Raw genomic sequence first — 19,059 nt, forward strand, 5'->3', positions numbered from 1 at the left:
TTGAAAAACCCTAACTTAGCTCTGGTGCCGTGTCACATATAGAAATTTTTTGATATTTGCAACCATAGTAAAACAAAAATTTATATTTTTGATATTTATTTTATATATTTAAATGCCATTTAACAAAGAAAAATCAACCAAAAAAATGAGTTCGCGTGTCACAGGTTCGCCATCACTGTATAGAGAGCAGGGTTGCAGTGTTGACAGCTCCAAGGAGCACCATTCATATTGTATTGTGGGGTGCCATTCACATAGAGTTATATAATGTAGATTTCCTGATAGGCTACCCCTCTAACTTCTGCATTATTGCTGCCTCTGATTCTAATCATCATGCACACAAATAGTCAAGTAACCCACAGAAACAGACTCAAATGGAAACAAAAGTTAAGTCCTTTTTGATCCAGTCTTTCATTGGCACACACACACCCCTAAAATAAGTTCAGCTTTGGAACTCCTTTAAGATTTTTAGCACTACTAAAATGCAGATATTCCTGGGAGGGGTAACACACATTGTTACAGTTATTTTTACTTCAGTATGAATGAGTTTCAGGCCCTTTTTGAAAAGCAGAGCAAATAGAGGAGAGGGAAAGGAAGAATAGTAGGCCCTTGGGGAAGTAGGGGACAGTGCCACTTAAATGGGTAGGTAGAATAGGAAAAAATGACATAAGAGTCTATGTAATAATTTTACTTGTGCTAACCTGGGACCTTTCCAGTATTGATGAAAGTATTTTTTAGATTTTTGGTTAAGGCCTTTCAGGTTGATTCCTTTTTAATCTCTGGGGGGAAAAAATCTGAGGGGTTTTCTTCTAAATCTGCATTAGCAGTGACTACAGGGAAACAGTGATAGGGAGGGAGGAGAAAGAGTGAAGCAATTTCCACATTATGCCCCTCAAATTAGTTTAATCTACCTTATTAATTAACTTTATGTTAATTTAAAGTGTTAGTATACTATTGATTTCAGAAATATCATGCAGTTAAAAAAATCTGAAAGTTTTACCCAGAATCCTATCTCCCAAACATATCAAACTTTTAATTATTTTTCTTTCTTCCTAGAAATTGGCTATATAAATCTATAACTCATACATGGTTGAAATTATACTGAAATTCTTACTTTGTATTTTAATTTATTATGAGTAGGCCTTTTTTTATTTGTTTTGACTTTAAAATGGGAGAATTTGTAAAGACTAATGTAAGTTACTTTTTCAAAATGAGATTTAAAAATGATTAGAAAGTTGGTTTAAGGAGCTTCATATTCTGTTTATTTTTGAGGTATAAATGAATTGCTTAAAATTTTTTCAGGCCCTTTCCCCCGTAAATAAATAGAGGGAGGGAGTGGAAGGGGAGGAGAGGAAGTAGGGGCAGGCAGGCAGGCAGACACACAACTAAATTTAATTATTTGAAGTTAACTCGTACCCATTAGTGAACTATTTTTATGGTTAAAATTAATATAGAATATCAACCCAATTGACTATTATTCATGAACTAGAGGCCGGTTGCACGAAGATTCGTGCAGTAGGCCTTCTTTCCCCTGGCTGCCAGCACCAGTTTTCCTCTGGCACCCGGGACCCAGACCTTCACTCTGGCCACCGCCTTCCATCTTCGCTCTGGACACAGTCTTCGCTGCGGCTTGAACCTTCAGTCTTTGCTCCTCGCTCCGGCGGGAGTCTTCAATCTCCGGCCAGAGCTGCTCCCGTAGCTCCTTCCGCCCCCCCACCCTCCCCCTCATAGCTTGATTGCTGCTTCGCCTGCAGACCTCGCACACGGGCTCCTGGGTCCCAGGGGGTCGCCTTGCCTGCGGCCTGGCTTTCTGGCGGCTCCTGGCGTCACACACAGGGGGGCCTGGATGGCGGCTCTGGGTGTCCCGCCCTACCTGCAGTATGCAAATTAGCAGCCACCATCGTTGGCAGTTAATTTGCGTATCACGCTGATTAGCCAATGGGAGGCATAGCGAAGGTACGGTCAGTTACCATGTTTGTCTATTATTAGATAGGATGAGGTAATTGTGTGGTGATATGGAAAGATTTTTAGGATATGTTAAGTGAAAAGAGCAAGGTACAGTACAGCATGTATAGGAAAGGGGGAAATATATATTTTTATTTGCTTGTATCTGCACAAAAATCTTGAATATACAAACAGTGATTACTTGTGGGCTTTGATGGACAGTAGATTTGGGGGGCAGGGGTGTGTGTGAGATTTCTCTAGATATACCTGGTTACATTCTTTTAGTTTTTTAAAAATATATTTTGATTGATTTCAGTGAGGGAGAGATAGAAACATCAGTGATGAGAGGGAATCATTGATTGACTGCCTCTTGCATGCCCCACATTGGGGATCAAGCCTGCAACCTGGGCATGTGCCTTGATTGGGAATTGAACCGTGCTCCTGATTCATACTACTCAACCACTGAGCCACACCAACTGGACATTCTTTTAGTTTTTGAACTGTTTGACTATATTACTTGTTCAAAACCAAATATATTTTAAAAGTATTCCTTACCTTTGGCTTTTAAAAATCTATTGTGTTTTATATCTATTTAGTATATTTATTGAGATTTCTGGATTCTAAAAAATTAGGATTATCAAACACCGTCTTTTTTTTTTTTTTTTAATCCTGACCCAAGGATATTTTTCCATTGATTTTAGAGAGAGTGGAAGAAAGATGGAAAGACAGAGAGAAACATTGATGTGAGAGAAACACATCGATTGGTTGCCTCCTGCATGAGTCCTGACTAAGGCCTAAGCTAGGGAAGAGCCTGCAACTGAGGTATATGCCCTTGACTGGAATCAAACCCAGGACCCTTCATTCCACAGGCTGTCACACTATCCACTGAGCCAAACCAGCTAGGGCAAACACTGTCATTTTGATTAGACTGCATATCTTATTCATATAGATATGCTTATCATACATAATGCTTGTAATAATACAGTGGAGATTAGTGTATGCCATCTCCCAGGGCATTGTAAGCTTTGCTAGAAGCATCTAAGCAGTTTAGGAAAGAGTATGTACATGTCAGGTTTATGTTACAAATGATGACAGTGTGCCCCCTGTAAGTGCATTGATAACTGATGAGCAGCTTCTGGGCATAGCTGAAAATAGTAAACCCTTATAATATGGAATCATTTTTCACCTTATATTTCATGTGATTTATTTTTTCTCCCAAAGTACAGTAGAGCTCTAGTAATTTTTTGTGTTAAATTTAGGGTAAAATGAATTTACTTTGAATTAGACATAACTAGACATGCAAAAAGATATTTGCCATTAGGATTTTTTAAATATCCTGAGACTATATTTTTGAAACTAAAATGTAAATTTATATCAAGCAAATGCTATAAACATGCCTTTTGAAAAGTAAGAGAAAATGGCAAAAAAAAAAACCACAACAAGACAAAGAAAAGTCTGTACTTTTTTGCATCCCCCTTAGCCCCTTTAAAATTTCATTATAGCCCTAGCTAGTTTGGCTCAGTGGGTAGAACATTGGCCTGTGGACTGAAGGGGTCCCAGGTTTGATTCTGGTCAAGGGTACATGCCTGGTTGTGGGTTCAATCCCCAGTTCGGGGGTGTGCAGGGGGCAGCCGATCAATGATTCTCTTTCATCACTGATGTTTCTCTCTCTCTCCCTCTCCCTCTCAGAAATCAATAAAAATATATTAAAACAATAAAGTAAAATTTCATTACAGGCATGGGAAGTGTTAAGGTAAATACCATATACTTCTTTAGTTTGTTATTTTTGGAATAATTACCTTCACCTATTTTTCCTCCCATTTCAAAAGGTTCTAGTGAAATTATTTATGGGGCTAAGACTAGGAACTGTTTTGAAACCTTGAATTGCCAAATCAGAATAAATTTATTAAAACAATAAAGTAAAATTTCATTACAGGCATGGGAAGTGTTAAGGTAAATACCATATACTTCTTTAGTTTGTTATTTTTGGAATAATTACCTTCACCTATTTTTCCTCCCATTTCAAAAGGTTCTAGTGAAATTATTTATGGGGCTAAGACTAGGAACTGTTTTGAAACCTTGAATTGCCAAATCAGAATAAATTTATGCTTTTGCTGTATTTATGGTAAAAGCCCTTGTATTGACTTTTCTAGTGCCTTTTAAGCATGTCACTTTGAAATATGATCAATTAATAATAATGGCCTTTACAAATAGAGCAATACACTTAGCTCTGGAACTCTCTGAGACAGGCCATGCCTCTAGCCAGTTCAGTGAAACAGCAATGAGCCTACATCTGTGCTAACTAGAGATGTGTTACCAGGGAAATGTAGACTGATTATGGTTTTAAAACAATGATGGTGGTAGGGGTTTTAGTTTACAGTTTACCTGAAATTTGAGTTACAAGTTAACTTTTTTTTGCAAAGTAGTTTTTATTTTATCTGAGACTCTTTTTGGGTACTCATACTTTGTATGGCAAACAGGAATGTTTTCTAGGTAACAAACCCCATTGTGCTGAACCTGGAGAGATCTAATATCTTCTTATAGCAACCTGTAGTCTTTATAAGGGACACTTTACTTATATTAGCTATATGCAGGCTAAGAAATAAAAGAAATAAAAATTATGAAAAAAAAGTTCTTTAAATAGATTTATCCAGCAAAGAAAAGGGCAGAAGTTGGATCTTTAGGTCAACATTTATAGGTAATATCTTTGAACTCTAGCATCTACTAAATAATGATATTTTCATGCTTGAATATTATAAAATTAGAAATTTGGTCAGCAATTGCTACTGATTTTTAGTAGACATGAATGGTTAATCTGAGCCATGAAAGTAATTTTAGTACTTTGAAAGATACTGTACTATCCTACCTTAACCAGTTCTTAGGACATATTTTTATTTCTAAATGCAGTGAATTAGTAAGACTTCGTATTTATTGTGAGGGTAAATTTGAGAATAACTTTAACATTGAAGTTACTGTTATATCTTTTTGTGCCATATACAAAAATGAAAGGCTATTTCAAAAAGGTTTTCATTTAAAAATAGCATGACTTGAACATTACAGTAATATGGACTTTAGGATTTTACTTATGTAAGGAAATTAAAATGTTAGAAAAGTCTGAAGCTCTAGAAATTATGTATTTCTTTATAATAAAACGCAGCCTACATAATGGTACCTTTATGGTCTTTTTATTTTTATATAAAGATCATTGTTGTGATATTTTATAAATTCACAAAATCAAATAAATTTGAATTATTTTCTCATATTTGTTAAAATATATCAAATTTTTTTGTAAGCAACTGCTTTTTACTAGCCAATATAATTTGCACATATATAATCAGAAAGCTTTAGTCCAAGATTTGCTTTTAGTTTAGATTTTTCTTGAAGAAAAATCCTTTGTTTAAGGCAGACCAAACTGCTGAAATGAAATAGTTCAGAGAAAATAAAATTAGCAAATAACCATTTAAAATCAAATGCTTATGGTTTACTCTAAGGTCTGGCTATAGATCCGGTTAAAGACAATGTCATGAATTTTCCATTAAGGCACAGATGGTAAGGGTGCTCTCAAATAGCACAGGCAGTCTTCATGTTTCCATAATAAAATCCTGCCAAGCAATGAAATGAATACATTGCTTATTTTGGTTTTTAGTAGGAACAAAGCTTTCTGCTTGATTTTTATGGTAAAATATTTTTATACTGCATCATAAGGACATGTATTACTGAATGAAAAAAATCATATAAACCTACCTCTTGTCTGAAGGGCTGCCGTTGAAGCGATGGTATCAATGGTACAGTCTGTTTGTAATGCAGTCTAGTGCACAGGCAAGATGGAGCTGTGCTTCTATTGGTTGAACCACAGGGCAGCTGACAGTTTCCTCTACATTCATTTGCATTAAGTCCTGCCACCCTTACGAGTAAATCGTACATAAACGTGAATAAAGCTGTCTGGGATATTAGCTGTCATCCCTTTTCTTGCCTTATTTTTTGTCCTTTAGCTAAATTCCTGCAGAGGAATTTGTAAGTTAGCAATAAATTGATGTTTCCTCATTGCTTAATATTTCAGATCCTTCAGTGAATATTTCAGTGCTGGGGCTTGAAGATAATGTTGAGAGAGGTAGTAGGACACAAACACAGCCCAGGGTTATCAGCTTTATATTTTCTCCAGGAAGTGTGCATACAATTTTATAAATTATATATATTTTTCTTTCATTATTGTGTTTTATTACTCGCATGTGGTGGTTTAATAGAGGAAAAATTCTGAGAAAAAAGAGAGAAATAAGGTTTTTGGCTTTACTAGTTGGGAGAGGATAGGTATACCACCCACATTAAAAAAGCAGTCTGTGAAATGTATTTAATTTTTTTAATCCTCAGACAAGGATATGTCTTTTTTTTTTAATTGATTTTTAGAGGGGGAGGGGGAGAGAAAGAGAGAGAGAAACATCCATCTGAGAGAGACACATCAATGGGTTGCCTCCCGTGTGTGCCCTAATCAGGGATCAAACCTGAAACCTTAGTATGTGCCCTGATCAGGAATTGAACCTTCCACCTTATGGTGTATGGGACCATGCTCCAAACAACCAAGCCATGGCCAGGACAGCCTGTGAATTAAAATGGCAAAAGAACTCTATTTGGATGTTTGAAATAGAATGTTTTTATTTATGGTGTATTATTTAAAGTTGTGGTCTAAGCATAACAGAATCAAGGTTTTTAATTATGGGAGTGGCTATTATAACAATAGTAGGCTGTAAATACTTGCTATATAGACTTATTTTAATTATAGGTAAATCACATTCTGGGGTCATAAAATACTAAAAAAAACCAAAACATTTCAGAAGTACACATTTTGTTTGTTTGTTTTACACCTGAGGATGTTTTTCCACTGATTTTTAGAGTGGGAGAGAGAGGGAAAGACTGAGGAAAATATCAATGTGAGAGAAACACTTCGATTGGTTGTCTCTTGCATGGGTGCCAACCAGATCCTGGGCTGGGAAGGAGCCTGCAACTGAGGTACGGGCCCTAGACCGGAATAGAACCTGGAACCCTTTGGTCCGAAGGCCAACACTGTATCCACTGAGCCACACTGGCTAGGGCAACATTTATAGTTTACTATAGCTAGTAATGAGTTAAATGCTAGAGACCCTCTGGTAAACAAAACTATGTGGATCATGATTGACCATTTAGTGCTTAATCTTAATATACTCATCTTTTTTTTTTTTGTCTTCCCAGTTAGTTGTTTATACAGGATAAACTTTATATTACTTTACTAAAGTTAAACAAGAAAACATTAGATGTACATTTATGAATTTCCATACTCTGACAAAATAGCCAATTTCTGATGGCATAATCTGTGTAAAAGGCTAGTTAATGATTCTTATAAAAGGCATTATCACAGGGTTTACCCCTGGATTTGAATATATATCCTGCCACTTACCATTCTGTTTTTGTTGTTGTTGTTGTTGTTTAAAAGTGGACAATAGTATCTAAATATGATTTGGGGGAGGGATTTAATGGAAAAAATCATTTAGCAGGGCTCTTGCAAATGGTAAGTGTTCAATAAAGCTTAATTACTAGTATTGTTATAAAGGCCCTGGACATCTGAAAAAGGAACCATATAGGTAGGTAGTATTTCATAATTTAAAAAAATGAGTGGGAAAGTTCACCTCTATGGCATTCTCATTCTTACTATTGATATTTTGGGAAACATTAGTAAAGTAGACTTTAATGTGTCAAGTAAGCTACCAAAATTGTAAGTTATTTTTAGAGGAAAATTGCATGCAAAGTCTCATTTTAGACTCATGAAAGCATATTCAATAAAGCCTTTTCACTAATCTCAAGGGAGTATTGCCATCTAGAAGCTGTTCTTTTGGATCTCTGACAATTGTTACATTTGACTTGTGGTTGTTCTAATGTATTCTTTTGCTTAAATTATTATTACCAAGCTGGTGCCAGACATTGACTCTCCCCCTTTTTATTTAACCTCTGCTCTTATGTATCAGCCACATGGGAACTTCATAATTTCTGACCTGATGCCATGCTAATAGAAAGTGTACTTCTGAAATTTTTTTTTTTGGTATAGATGATGAATTTTTTTTTTTACCGGTTCTTGCTTGTAACTAAAGGAATGCATTTGTGCTGCAGGGTAGCATTAGGATTTGTGCCTGTAAGAATGCAACAAAATGATAGATGTTCTGAAACAAATAATCCTCTGTACAGATTGCCCCTCGTTTCATGCTATCATTCTTTCTAAGCATCCAGGTTTATGCAGTGGCAGTACTTACAGTTCTTATTCCTAACTTATCTCTAAAGTTTACTTTAAAATAGTTATGGTATCATTCTTTTTATTCTATTAATGCCCATTTGTTTTAACTTAAAAGCAGAAATTGATGTCATAAGTGATAAATTGAACTTTTTATCCCCAGAAGTAACCACTTAGTTCTCATGGTTTTAAATTTGTTAGAAAAGCACTATGGCCAGTGTGGTTAGAATGTTAGGCTGGCACACTGAAGGGTCTTGGTTGGATTCCAGATCGAAAACATCTACCTGGCTGTGGCTGGTTCCTGAGTGGTTAGAGCGTCAATCCAGAGAACCGAAGGGTTGATTTCTTTCTGTTCAAGGGCTCACCTTGGTTTCAGGTTCAATCCCTAGTCCTTGGTCAGGGCAGGTTTGGGAGGCAACCAATTGTGTCTCTCTCACATCAATGTTTCTCTCTCTCTCTCCTGCTTCCTCTCTCCTTTCCACACTCTCTAAAAGATCAATAAAAAAAATATCTTGGGTGAAGATCAAAAAAAGAAGAAGAAGGCATGTACCTGAGTTGCAGGTTCAGATCCCCACCCTGGTTGGGGGCGTGAGGGAGACAACCAATCTATGTGTGTCTTTCACATTGATGTTTCTCTCTCTCTTCTTCCCTCCCTTCCACTCTCTAAAAACTATTGAAAAAAAAATCCTCTGGTGAGGATTAAAAAAAAATTTAAAAAGAAAAGCACTAGTGATCAGATTGAGATCTGTACTGTGTTTTGTTTAAAGAGTCTTGCTTCTATTTATGGGGGAAATCTAATCAGAATTAAGGAAAGAGTGAGATAAGGGTACTTACAAAAGAAATATATTTTAATGCTTTTGAATTATGTATATTTTGTTCCCATCCTTAGTGAGACAATGGGTAGTTAATTATACACTCAAGGATTTTAACTTTTCACCAAGTTTTATAGTATAGAATTCACTGGATAGAAAATCTCAAACAAGAAAAATCTTTATCTGAATTAAAGCCATCTTAGCTGTTTTAAAAAGTCATCTTAGCTGCTTACAAGTCATAATCACATCTAATATGAAAATCTTATTGTTTTTTGAACTTTGTTTTCAGATCATAGCAATGGATCATTTAACTTGAAAGCTCTTTCAGGAAGCTCTGGATATAAGTTTGGCGTTCTTGCTAAGATAGTGAATTATATGAAAGTAAGTACTTTTTTCAGATAACAAAAATCCTGTTTAATCTCTTGGCAGAAGGGGGTTGGGATTTTCAGAAGTAAATTTATATATATATGTGTGTGTGTGTGTGTGTGTGTGAGTAGGATATCCCTCTCGCAATCCAGGACCACTGGCTCCTAACCACTCTCCTGCCTGCCTGCCTGTCTGATTGCCCCTAACCACTCTGCCTGCCTCATTGTCCCTAACCACTTGCCTGCCTGCCTGCCTTATCGCCCCTAACCACTTGCCTGCAAATGTATATTTCATTAGCCTATGTAACTACATATATGTATATATATATACATATATATATATGTGTGTGTGTCACATTTAAAAAATTGTATATTTCAATATATGTAGTTTATTTTATGCCTATATCTCTAAACTGTAAAAATAATGTTTTAAGCCTTTTATATCTAACTAGAGGCTCGGTGCACGAAATTTGTGCACGGGGGGGGGGGGGGTCCCTCAGCCTGGCCTGCACCCTCTCACAGTCCAGAACCCCTTGGGGGATGTCTGACTGCCGGTTTAGGCCCGATCCAGTAGGATATCCCTCTCGCAATCCAGGACCACTGGCTCCTAACCACTCTCCTGCCTGCCTGCCTGTCTGATTGCCCCTAACCACTCTGCCTGCCTCATTGTCCCTAACCACTTGCCTGCCTGCCTGCCTTATCGCCCCTAACCACTTGCCTGCCTACCTCATCACCCCTCCTCTGCCTGCCTCACCCCCCATCACCCCTTTGCCTGCCTGATCACCCCTAATCACTCGCCTGCCTGCCTGATTGCCCCTAACTGCTTGCCTGCCTTCCTGATCGCCCCTAACTGCCTCTGCCTCAGCCACCGTGGCTTCATCTGGAAAGACGTCTGGAAGGTCGTTTGGCAGGTCGTTTGGCTGTCCTGTCTAATTAGCATATTATACTTTTATTATTATAGAAGATTGACATTGCAGTGAGTCACCTAAGTATATATATATATATTTTTTAAATATATTTTATTGATTTTTTACAGAGAGGAAGGGAGAGGGATAGAGAGTTAGAAACATCGATGAGAGAGAAACATCGATCAGCTGCCTCCCGCACACCCCCCACTGGGGATGTGCCCACAACCAAGGTACATGCCCTTGACCGGAATCGAACCTGGGACCCTTCAGTCCGCAGGCTGACGCTCTCTCCTCTGAGCCAAACCGGTCATGGCATAAGTATATTTAATTTACATTAATTCAAGGATAAGTCAATACCTGTTTGCAAAACCCTTACTTCCATTGATAGGAGAAGTAGAAACTACATAGTTCAGGCAGGTGGAGGTGATGACTTTTCTACATCTTGGAGGAGAAAATTAGAATTACTGAGGGTCTTAGAAAAACATTAATTCACAAAATAATTTGAATTTAATGTTTGATGGAAGATTTAGTATTTTTTTGAAATAAGTTTAATGATTATAACATTTTGGCTTACTAAAGCCTTTGAATCCTAACTTACTAAATAAAATTTAATTTATAACTAGGATGGTTACTTGATTTCAAATTTGTACCCTTCATTTAGCAAAATCTTATTCCCATTTAGTTAGTAGTTGTATCTCTTGAAAAGAGTCAAAGTTCTGTATTTATAATTATTTCAAATTTCAGCTATCATTTAAAAACTATAAATCAAGATTTTATGCTGAGACTTTCATAATTTAAGAGTCTTAGTGTCTGCCTATGTCCATTTAATTTCTAGTAGAAATCTAGTTTATAATTTCCCATTACCAAATACTATATTTTGACCCTTTGTATTCACCATTAATTTCATCTATCCATTACTCCACCTGATAAACAATTCTTAAAACCCACTATATACTGCTTGTAGCACTAAAGGTGGGAATACCCAGGAAAAAATGTATGTCCTTGTGGCTGTCCATCTTTTGAGGGAGACTGACATTTAAATGTCATGTTTTTGCTCTTTTGCTAATAGTCTTCACTTACATAGATGACCCTTACTGTAATTTGATTTATCTAGGACAGTGTTCAAATTTTTACTCCTGTTCCCTGAAACAGTTTTGAAAAGTTGTGTATCCTTTTGCACATATTTAAATTGATAACTACAATTTTTCAGCAAAAGTGGCAAAGGATAGAATTTCTCGCATATTGTAATATTTTAATGAAATAAATCTTTTTTATATTTAACAAAATCTAAATGCCATCATTAATTTAAAAATAAAAAACAAAGCCCTGATGAGTGTGGCTCAGTTGGTTGAGCATTGTTCCAGGCACCAGAGGTCACCAGTTCGATTCCCAGTCAGGATACATGCCCAGGTTTGGGGCTCAATTGCCATTAGAGGGCGTGCAGGGGCAGCTGGTTGATGCTTCTTTCTCTTTCTCTTTATCTCTCTCTCAAATCAATAAAAACATTTAAAAAATTAAAACAAAGTTCAATGGTTGGAAATTTATTTTCCCCTTGAACTTGTTGGTCCATCCTGTTACTCCCTCTATACTATATGCTAATGTTACGTATTTTTATGCTTGAAAATCTTTTATTGAATATCTATCAAACTTCTTTGCCACAATTATTTACATACATGTATATGTACACATTATATATATAAACTAGGGGCGCAGTGCACGAATTCGTGCACCTTGAACTGGGCTGCAAGGCTGCGGTGGGCACAGGGGCAGGTCTTGGCCCATCCTCTGCGCCCCCTCCTGCTGTGGCCCCTGGTCCCCTGTCTGCCAGCAGCCCCACTCCTGCCGTTGCTACTCCCATGTAATGACGGCGCCAGCCCCACCTGCACCTGCTGACCACGTGAAGCAATTGAGGCTGGCGCCAGCAGTGGTGCAAGCGGGGCCAGTGCTGTCAGTGGGTGTGAGTGGCGGCTGCTGCCCTGATTGCCCCTCAGGAGCAGGGGGAGGTGGAGAAGCCCTCAGGGGTTATCGGGGCTGGCAGCCGCCACTCGCACCTGCTGATGGTGCCAGCAGCAGGTGTGAGTGGCGGCTCTGGTGCCTGCAACGGGTGCGAGCGGGGCTGGCACCAGCAGCAGGTGCGAGCGCTGGTTGGGACCGTGGTGCGCAGGAGCAAAGAATTTTCAGTAACCACCAGAGGCTCACCCTGATGACAGCAACCGGCGCCCCGACTTGGTCTGGCGCCCCCACTTACCTGCTCCACTATCCCGCCATGGCTGATGCCTGACATGTTCCGTGCTCTGCCGCTTGCTACCGATGCCTGCCATGTTCCACGCGCACCCGTAGTGGTCAGTGCACACCATAGTGACTGGTTGTTCGGTTGTTCTGCCGTTTGGTCTATTTGCATCTTAAGGTTTTATATATATAGACTAGAGGCCCGGTGCACAAAAATTTGTGCACTCGCGGGGAGGGGGGGGTTCCTCAGCCCAGCCTGTGCCCATTTGCAGTCTAGGACCCCTTGGGGGATGTCCACCTATTGACTTAGGCCCACTCCCCGGGGAATCAGGCCTAAGCTTGCAGTCAGACATCCTTCTGGCAGCCAGGGAGCCCTTGGGGGATGTCCGACTAAAGGCTTAGGCCCCCAAGGGAGCTGTGATGAGGAAGCTGGGGTGACAGAGGAGCCACGCTGTCCTGCCCTGCCACCCTGGGTCGGGTCGCACATGGGACACCCGGGTGGGCCGGTGGATCGCTGCTGCCCCGCCCGGCCGCCCTAGGTCGGGTCACACACAGGAGGACGCCTGCCACCCTGGGTTGCAGATAGTAGGCCCGGATGGCGGTGGGGCAGGCGGGATGGTGCTGTCCCACCCTGCCTGTAGCCACCATCTTTGTCAGTGGTTAATTTGCACATCACGCTGATTAGCCAATGGGAGGTGTAGCGAAGGTACTGTCAATTACCATGTTTGTCTATTATTAGATAGGATTAGAAATGTTTTCCTTGTGACTGTAATGCTCTAGGTCAGGGGTGGGCAAACTTTTTGACTCGAGGGCCACAATGGGTTCTTAAACTGGACCGGAGGGCCGGAACAAAAGCATGGATGGAGTGTTTGTGTGAACTAATATAAATTCAAAGTGAACATCATTACATAAAAGGGTACGGTCTTTTTTTTTTTTAGTTTTATTCATTTCAAACGGGCCGGATCCGGCCCGCGGGCCGTAGTTTGCCCACGGCTGCTCTAGGTATTAAAAATACCTTGGTTTGAGGTATTATAATTATTAGCACACAGTTGATTAGAATAACATGAAAATTTTTATTAAAATTTACTTTGAAATAATTATTCAATAGAAATTCATTTTTTTAAAAATGAAATGAGCCCTGGTCAGTGTTCTCAACGGTTATAGTGTTGCCCTGCACACTGAAAGGTTGCATGTTTGATTCCGGGTCAAGGCCACTTACCTGGGTTGCAGGTTTGATCCCCATCCCCAGTCAGGGTGCTTGTGGGAGGCAATCAGTCACTGTCTCTGTCTCTTCCTCCATCCCTCCATCCCTCCCTTCCAGTTTCTCTGAAAAGCAATGGAAAAAATATCCTCAGGTGAGGATTAACAACAACAACAAATTTTTGTTTTAATAAAATGAATGGTGCTGTCTTCTTCCACCAGTGGTTCTTGTATCTGGAGAGAGAGAGATATATATAAATTAATTATTGATAGAATGAAACAGGATTTGGCAGCAATTTCTGCTCTTATTTTTAGATTTTATAGGTTTAAGTGCTGAGAAATAAATGGTTATATAAATATATATTCTAATGGAAGTTTTGTGATAGCAAAATCTTGTAAGTTATATGCCAAAACTCAGTGATTTATCATCAAGCATCCATCAGTTGACAGTTCTGTTAGGCCCTCCTTCAGTTTTGTTGAAAGCAAAATAACATGAACTGCCTAACTTGCTAAAGGATTTGTTTGTTACCTGGTCCTTAACCATTGGCTTTTTTAGTTTCTAGGAGTTTATCAAAAAGGCTTGACCAGGACTTAGCAAGTGCCTCATTATATCATTTCCCCCTCTTCCCCTGTAGGCACTCTTTAATCTGTTACACTCAGAAGTGGTTGAGAAAATAAAAATATTAATTTCAGTACACCTTTGCCAATGTAATTTTCCATAAAATGCTTTTATCTTATGTATATAAATACATTTTTGTCAAAACCCTCAGGCTGAAGGCTTAGCTTATTTGATTTATGGAAAGTATCTCTCGATTAATGAAACTAGTCTCCATTGTCAAACCAACTAGCTATATCATAAAATATCTCCTACTTTTAAGTTCAAATAAATAGGTTAATACACATTTTAAATATGTTTTAATTGATTTCAGAGAGGAAGGGAGAGGGAGAGAGAGATTAGAAACATCAATGATGAGATAGAATCATTGATCAGCTGCCTCCTGCATGCTCCCTCTTGGGGATCAAGCATACAACGCAGGGATGTGCCCAGACTGAGAATCGAACCGTGACCTCCTGGTTCATAGGTTGATACTCAACCACTGAGACACACTCGCCGGGCAATACACATTTTAAATAATATAGAAACTACTGAGAAATAAATTTACAATGCATATTAAAAGATACCTCTAAGGTAATTGAGATGAAAATTTTATATAGTCAAATAGAATTAATATATTAATTTTTATAATAACTTAAAAAACAAATAGGCTGCTTATCATGTTACATTGCATCATTATAAATTACATAATAAAATAATTATGAAGTGAGAGATATGGAAAAAGGTGTGTTACTGCTTTTCTAAATGTGTGTGCCTGCATCTTCTGATCCCTGATATTCAGCTTTTACATATAAATAAAAGTGAATGATTCAGAAATAACTCCATTAATAAATTTATTTTGGTATATTTAATGGAAAAGGATACCTATTGTTAAAAATGAATTGGGCCCTAACTGTTGTGTCTTAGTTGGTTGGGCCTCATCACATGCACCAGGAGGTCCTTGTTTCGATTTCAGTCAGGACACATGCCGGGCTTTGTGGGCTCAATCCCCAGTAGGGGGCGTGCAGGAGGCAGTCAATCTATGTTTCTCATCAATGTTTCTTTCCCTTTCCTCTCTAAAAAAAAAATCAATGAAAATATTAGAAAAAAAGAATTGGTTTTAGAGCTAGCTATGACTTTTGTAATAGGAGGTAGGAATATAAAACTGGTTAAAAGATGTAATGAGAATTACATCTAATTAGAATAAAAATTTCATGATAGCATTTGACAAAATAGGTTTTAAATTTTCACAATGAATAATTCACACTTAATCTAAAATAATTTGTATGCAGTTTTTGTCTGTGGGTTTTATGGAGATAATTTGAACAATTTGGTAGTCCTGGAAAATATTTGTTATATGTAAAAGAATCAGCCTCCTTACTTGATACTGTTTCAGCTCTTTAAATGTGCTTTTTCTTCAAGCTAATAAATATTCAAGGAGTAAATTTTGGGAATTGCTGAGGAAAATGACTTCTATTTAAATACTTGAAACAATCAAGTTTATTAGATGTTTCTTATCAGTGGTCCCTTACTTTGCTCTTATTAGATTCTCCCAAAGAGTGATGCATTTTTGGACAGTACAGCATGGAGGTGGAGTGTGTGGAGATAGAAGAGACAAAGTTCTTTAAATGAAACTGCTCTCAATTGCCCATGAACTATACTGTATCAGAATTTAGAAAGCCCTGTTAGGGGCCAGAATATCCCATTTTGAACTGTTGGAAAAATATGTAAGACTGAAAAGGACAAGAAGCTATATAGTGGGTAGTCTGTGACACCTCATGATGAATGTGTTCATCATGTTAGTATCATGCAGAATAGTTTCACTGACCTAAAAATCCTCTGTGCTCTGCTTGTCATCCCTCCTGCTCTTTTAACCCTTAGCAGCCTCTGAATTGTTTACTGCCCCCATAGTTTTGCCTTTTCCAGAATGTCATATAGTTGGTATGTAGCCTTATCAGATTGGCTTCTTTCACTTATTAATAGGCATTTAAGGTTCCTTCATGTCTTTTCGTGACTTGATAGTTCATTTCTTTTTGTGCTGAATAATATTTCACTGTCTGGATGTACCACAGTTTATCAATTCACCTACTGAAGGACATTTTGGTTGTTCCCAGGTTTTGACAATTGTGAATAAAACTGCTACAAACATCTATGTGCAGGTCTTTGTGTAAACATAAGTTTTTATCTTCTCTGAGTAAACTCTAAGGAACATAATTGCTAGATCATATGATAATAAAGAGTATGTTTAATTTCAAAAGAAACTGCCAAACTGTGTTTCAGAGCAGCTGTACCATTTTGCATTTCCACCAGCAGTGAATGAAAGTTTCTGTTCCTTCACATACTCACCGACATTTGGTGTCTGCATATGTTTTTTAATAATTTGTCCTGTACAACTTTTGAAATTTGTGCATAGAAAACATCTGCATTTTCTTTAACATCTGTCTAGTAGCATAGATGTGCTAGTTTATTTAATCGGCCACATGGGTTGTTTCTAATATTTTCCTTATACAAATGATGCTGCTGCGTGCGACCTTGTCACTTTTCTGTGTAAGGCAGATTCCTAGAAATGGGATTGCTGGGTTATAGGGTTTAAATATATTTATGTTATAAAATTGCCCTCCCTAGGAGTTGTATGAATTAGTATTTTTTTGCCCTGGCCAGGTAGCTCAGTTGGTTTAGAGCTACATCCCGATGATATACCAAAATTGCAGGTTCAGTCCCCAGGCAGGGCACATACTAGAATCAACCAAAAATGCATAAATAAGTGAAGCAACAAATTGATGTTTTTTCTCTCTTTAAAAAACAAAACAAAACAGTATTAAAAATGTTTTGTGAGTTTATTTGAGTCAAACTGCAGACATATGCTGGGGAGCAAGATTTCAAATGTTCTTCAATTAGTATTCATAACAGTAGTGTGTGAAGGGTCTATTTTCTTACAGCCTTATCATCAGTTATGGATTTTTGCCAACATAATAGGTAAAAAAATCTCTTGGTATAGGTTGAGTATCTTTTCGTATTTAAGGTCATTGCGTTTCTTTTTCTGTGATTTATGTGTTTCCTGTCTTTCGGTTATTTTCCTGTTAGATTTTTGGAACCCTTAAAATATTAGGAAGATTAGCTTCTGGTAATGTTGCAAATATTTTCTCTCAGTTTAACATTTGATTTTATAGAACTCTGAGTTTGAACCTGGTTCTGTCTGATTTTATAGTCCATTTTTTTCATCACTATAATTGTCCTGTTTCAAATAATCCATGCTCTACATTGCTGAAATGATTTACTTGTAACTATTATTTAATGCATCTAGCATTGAAGAACTGCCTTCCAATATTATCTCCCCCCAAATAGACGCGTCATCAGCGAGGAGATACACATCCTCTAACTTTAGAAGAAATTTTGGATGAAACACAACATTTAGATATTGGACTCAAGCAGAAACAATGGCTAATGTCTGAGGTAAGAATAGGCTTAAAATATTGTAAAAAATTTAGTTGATTACCATGAAATATATGCTGTAACTAGGGTTTTTAATATACTGAAACTGGTAATTGTTTTTCCTTTTTCATAAAAGAATTGGTATAGAGTGTTTTGTAAACATAACATCTTTTAAGATTATTTGATTTTCATATAATCTTACGTATCTATTTAAAAATGTCAAAGACTTTAGCATAAAAGTTCTAAAAAGTTAGCCATTGTATTCCATTTATTTTTGTTTTTTAATTAAAAAATATTTTTATTCAGAGAGGAAGGGAGGAGAGAGAGAGAGAAATATCAATGATGAGAGAGAATCATTGATCAGCTGCATTCTGCATGCCCCCTACTGGGGACTGATTGTGCAACCTGGGCATGTGCCCTAACTGAGTATCAAAGCGTGACCACCTGATTCACAGGTTGACGCTCAATCACTGAGCCATTCTGGTCCAGCAAGTTTTTTGTGTTGTTGTTTGTTTGTTTTTTTAATACGTTTTTATTGATTTTTTTAGAGAGAGGGAGGAGAGGGATAGAAACGTTAAAGATGAGAGAGAATCATTGATCTTATGCCTACTGAACGACCCTACTGGGGATTGAGCCCACAACCTGGGCGTGTGCCCTGACTGACCGGGAATGGAACCAGGGACCTCTTGGTTCGTGGACCGATGCCTAACCATTTGGCAACACTGGCCAGGCTCCATTTAGTTTTTACAAAATTGTTGCTTATTTTGAATTGCTGAATTTATAATATATGTGTTGGCAAATTGTATTGTTTTTACAAATGTTTTGGGACATTGTAAGCATGAAGTATTGTAGGAATAGCAAGATATTTTGTTCAATGAGATATTTGTTATAGTATTACTACTAGTATGATTTGATAGTTATGTTACTACCTTTACTAGGTAACTTGGAAGAATAATCATGAACATTGTGTATGTAAACACAGCATTGGAAGAAAAGGAACCCCAAACCAATCACTGACCATACTAATTTGGAAATGGATAGCAATTTAAAAATTCAGATATTTGCTTCTTTTCTGTTTAATTATGAAAATGACAATTAAGAAGACTGTTTTCTAGGACCAGTGCTATATTTTAAAGACCAAATGTAAAATTCTTAAAATATAATTCAATTAATTTATTTTACCAAGCAAAATGTTGTTCTTGATTTTCATAATATAAATGAACCAGTTAATCACTATCATTGTATTAATGATATACAAATAGGGGTAATCCATATTTAAATTTTGTTGCTATACCTCATCTTGGAATTTCACAGACTACAGATA

At 37.5% G+C, this 19,059-nt stretch overlaps 2 protein-coding genes across 11 annotated transcripts in view; one reads left to right on the forward strand and one right to left on the reverse strand.

The window, feature by feature from the left end:
- Positions 1 to 5,843, reverse strand: part of SMIM18 (small integral membrane protein 18) — a 10,297-nt gene extending 4,454 nt beyond the window's left edge. Inside the window, exon 1 of the mRNA XM_005864048.2 lies at positions 5,686 to 5,843. The gene's annotated coding sequence lies outside the window, so the exon portion shown is untranslated. The remainder of the gene's footprint in view (positions 1 to 5,685) is intronic.
- Positions 1 to 19,059, forward strand: part of GTF2E2 (general transcription factor IIE, polypeptide 2, beta 34kDa) — a 94,835-nt gene that overhangs the window by 12,010 nt on the left and 63,766 nt on the right. For all 10 annotated transcript variants that reach the window (XR_001361654.1, XM_014537877.1, XM_014537876.1 and 7 more), the window contains 2 exons: positions 9,296 to 9,387; positions 17,649 to 17,756. Coding sequence is in view for 9 of the 10 variants with exons in the window: in XM_014537877.1 (XP_014393363.1) it covers positions 9,296 to 9,387; positions 17,649 to 17,756 (200 nt within the window). In the remaining variant the exon portion in view is untranslated. The remainder of the gene's footprint in view (positions 1 to 9,295; positions 9,388 to 17,648; positions 17,757 to 19,059) is intronic.

This window comes from Myotis brandtii, unplaced genomic scaffold, assembly GCF_000412655.1.
Source record: "Myotis brandtii unplaced genomic scaffold, ASM41265v1 scaffold185, whole genome shotgun sequence".
NCBI lineage: Eukaryota > Metazoa > Chordata > Mammalia > Chiroptera > Vespertilionidae > Myotis > Myotis brandtii.